General features: G+C 35.9%; 1 protein-coding gene across 2 annotated transcripts in view; it reads right to left on the reverse strand.

Annotated features, from left to right (window-relative positions):
* The window catches only part of DOCK10 (dedicator of cytokinesis 10), a 47,433-nt gene that overhangs the window by 30,672 nt on the left and 13,693 nt on the right, over window positions 1–3,068 (reverse strand). For both annotated transcript variants that reach the window (XM_008581626.1, XM_008581627.1), the window contains exons 12-13: window positions 1,936–2,060; window positions 933–1,045 (exon numbers count right to left, since the gene is read on the reverse strand). In XM_008581626.1, coding sequence (XP_008579848.1) covers window positions 933–1,045; window positions 1,936–2,060 — 238 coding nt within the window. The remainder of the gene's footprint in view (window positions 1–932; window positions 1,046–1,935; window positions 2,061–3,068) is intronic.

Here is a 3,068-nt window from a genome sequence, read left to right on the forward strand (position 1 = left end):
CTTCCTGAGATTCATCATGTTGTAGCATGTATCAGTAGTTTATTCCTTTTTTACTGCTGAGTAGTATTCTATTGTATGAATATACCACAAGCTTTTTTAATCCATCAACCTGTTGATGTATATTTGGGCTGTTTCCAGATGGCTTCCTGAGATTCATCATGTTGTAGCATGTATCAGTAGTTTATTCCTTTTTTACTGCTGAGAAGTATTCTATTGTATGAATATACCACAAGCTTTTTTAATCCATCAACCTGTTGATGTATATTTGGGCTGTTTCCAGATTTTTTGCTATTAAAAATAAAGCTGCGATGCATGTGTGTACAAAACTGTGTGTGTTTGTGTGGACATATGCTTTTATTCCTCCTGGGTAAACACCCAGTTTTGAAATGGCTAGTCACATGATAAATGTGTTATTAACTTCTTAAGAAATGGCCATACTGTTTTCCGAAGTGTTTTTACCATTTTTCATTCCCACCAATAGTAAATGAAAGTTCCAGTCTCTCCACATCCTTGCCAAAACTTGGTATGATCAGTCTTTTAAATTTTAGCCATTTTAATAGGTATGTCACACACAAAGATGCTCAACCTTATTAGTTTTTTGGATGTAGTTGTCAATTTAATACATAGCACGATTCATCTCTCCCTTTAATATTGAAAAAGCACAGAGTTACAGTCTCACTCAGCCCAGCTTGCCTGACAGCAAAGGGAAATCAGAAAGACTATTATCTGACAATAGTGAAATACATATGTGTAAGTATATCGAGCTTGCATTAGTCAACTTGAGATAAAATCTGAATTTCATCTTTATGCTTAAGTTGATCTATATAAGGCTAATTGATTTCATAAATTATTTAAAAAACATGTTCTTGACTTCACATGACTTTTCTAACTCCCATTTTATCACATGCAGAAAATATTATGATCATATTCACCTGGTGAATCTGAGTGAAGAGGGATAACAGGTCTAGGATAGTGAGGCAAACCTCTGTAGCTATATTAGCCTCAGTGTCTACATGGTGCACGATGTCTATTTCATTGGAGTTGCCTACAAAATATAAAGTAAAACATACACAAATGTCTAAGAAAATTCTTTGTGCTCTAAAAAGGATTTCCTTCAATTGCAATACACAGTGTTTACTGGTATTTAGATTATTAGTTTATTAAATAAAAGTGCTTTTGTTTTTTCAATTTTCCTATTGCTAAATTAAAAACACTAGACAGAGTCTTTAGTGCGTGTGCCCTCTGCATATGACAGCTGTAGGATTTCCTCTAGTTCTTAGCTCTGTTCCATTAATTCAGCCATCGACAAGGTCATATGTCATCCATAATCAGGCTGTTTCAAGTTCTATGCTTCCAGGTTAATAGACCAAATGTACAGTCTCAGTGGACAGCCTACACAAAGGGCCCCTTCAGAAAGGCACAAAGTGTGTTTACAGGTTAAGGCATGTACCTTTAAACAAGTAACTGTGGGCCACGCATCCGTAATTGCTAACAATTACATGCTATAGAACACTGGGTTCCGTTTTTTCCTCATTCATAATCTGGGACATATGCATCTCTGGATTCAAGATTGCATGCTTACTGCTTCTGGGATATGGACAACGTTATCCTCTTCCCACCGAGTAATAACCTGGTTGAGAGAGGCCCCCACAACCCTCACAATGCCCAAAGTTACTTGTTTACCGAGAAGCTACCCAGCATATTACACTGAGAGTTGTCCCCAACCCCTTTTTTCCCCATAAAGGCACTACACTCTTAAAATCACTCTTTCCTCTAAGAAATATCCCAGGGCAACAGCAATCCTTAAAAGCAGGGGTTTCACTGGAACAACAATATTCCTTACATTTCTAAAACACCATTATGCATTTCATATGCTACACATACCTAGAGAAAAACTGATAATCATCTTGTTCCTATTATTTCTGGTTTACTTACTGGTCATGGTATGGTCTAACATCTGCAAGAGTTTGGGGTTAGAAAGTGCATTTTTGCCTCGTATTATAGGTAAAGTTTGTGATCTGTGCTGTTTATGTCCTTCGTGACTGGAAGTGGTGTGCATCCTGAAAATTAAATAAAAAGGCAGTTCAAGTTACTTGGAGATGTTATATTCAATGATTCATTGAAATATTCTAGATTGAGTCAAATATAAAAAATAATTTGAACAGACTTTTTATCCAAAGTATTAATTATAGGTGACATGATAAAAGGGACTTTTTAAAGTACTTTTGGAAAAATTTTATTTAAGCCAAAATAGGGTTCAGAAGAATAATATATAGAATAGCAGACACACAAATTAAATCTATTCAAACACATTCATTTTTTTAAATGAAATAGTGGGATTCCATAAATGCTAAGTTGTCTACTGGCTGATCAGACACAGTGGCAGACATTAAAAAGTACAATATTGTATAGCTCAGATGCATCAAATTATTTTTAAAGAGATAAAGCTTAAAATCTGTACTGAAACAACCCTGGCTTTCCTATCTCTGTGTTTGGAAATTCCTCACGATTTATCAATCTAGTCTGGAACTCATGGAGGAAAAGCCCTGGTTTCTAGGGGGTGAGGACTGCAAATGGCCAGGAGCTGTTCAGATAGTCCAAGAGAAGCCTGAAATCTAACTCTCCAAACATCTACAGAACTGCAGTGACCTCAGGTGGGTTATTATTAGTATTGAAGGTGGAAAGCAATTCTTTACTGTCCTCTATTCTACTACTATTTGCAAAACACACCCATTACATTTTTTTTTTTCATTTACTTTCTCACTAGAGAGCCATTCTAAAGGGTCCTCGTGGAGGGAGGTAAAATTTATTATAGGATTTATTGGCTATATACCACTTTCATATTCCCTTCTTAAAGTCTTTCTAAAATATTCACATTATGTATTATTATTATACCTCTGGGAAGAATAAATCAAACCTGGGAAAATGTTAGCAAAGAATTCTTATTTACTAGACCCCGAGGAGCTCTGAGGCAGGATCTCAGGACAAATGTTTGCCATTGGGCAGACTAATGAAGAATGATTCCAGGTCCTATACGTGAGTCAAATCAGTCTAATGACTAGGAAATG

This window comes from Galeopterus variegatus, unplaced genomic scaffold (genome assembly GCF_000696425.1).
Source record: "Galeopterus variegatus unplaced genomic scaffold, G_variegatus-3.0.2 Scaffold2412, whole genome shotgun sequence".
Classification (NCBI taxonomy): domain Eukaryota; kingdom Metazoa; phylum Chordata; class Mammalia; order Dermoptera; family Cynocephalidae; genus Galeopterus; species Galeopterus variegatus.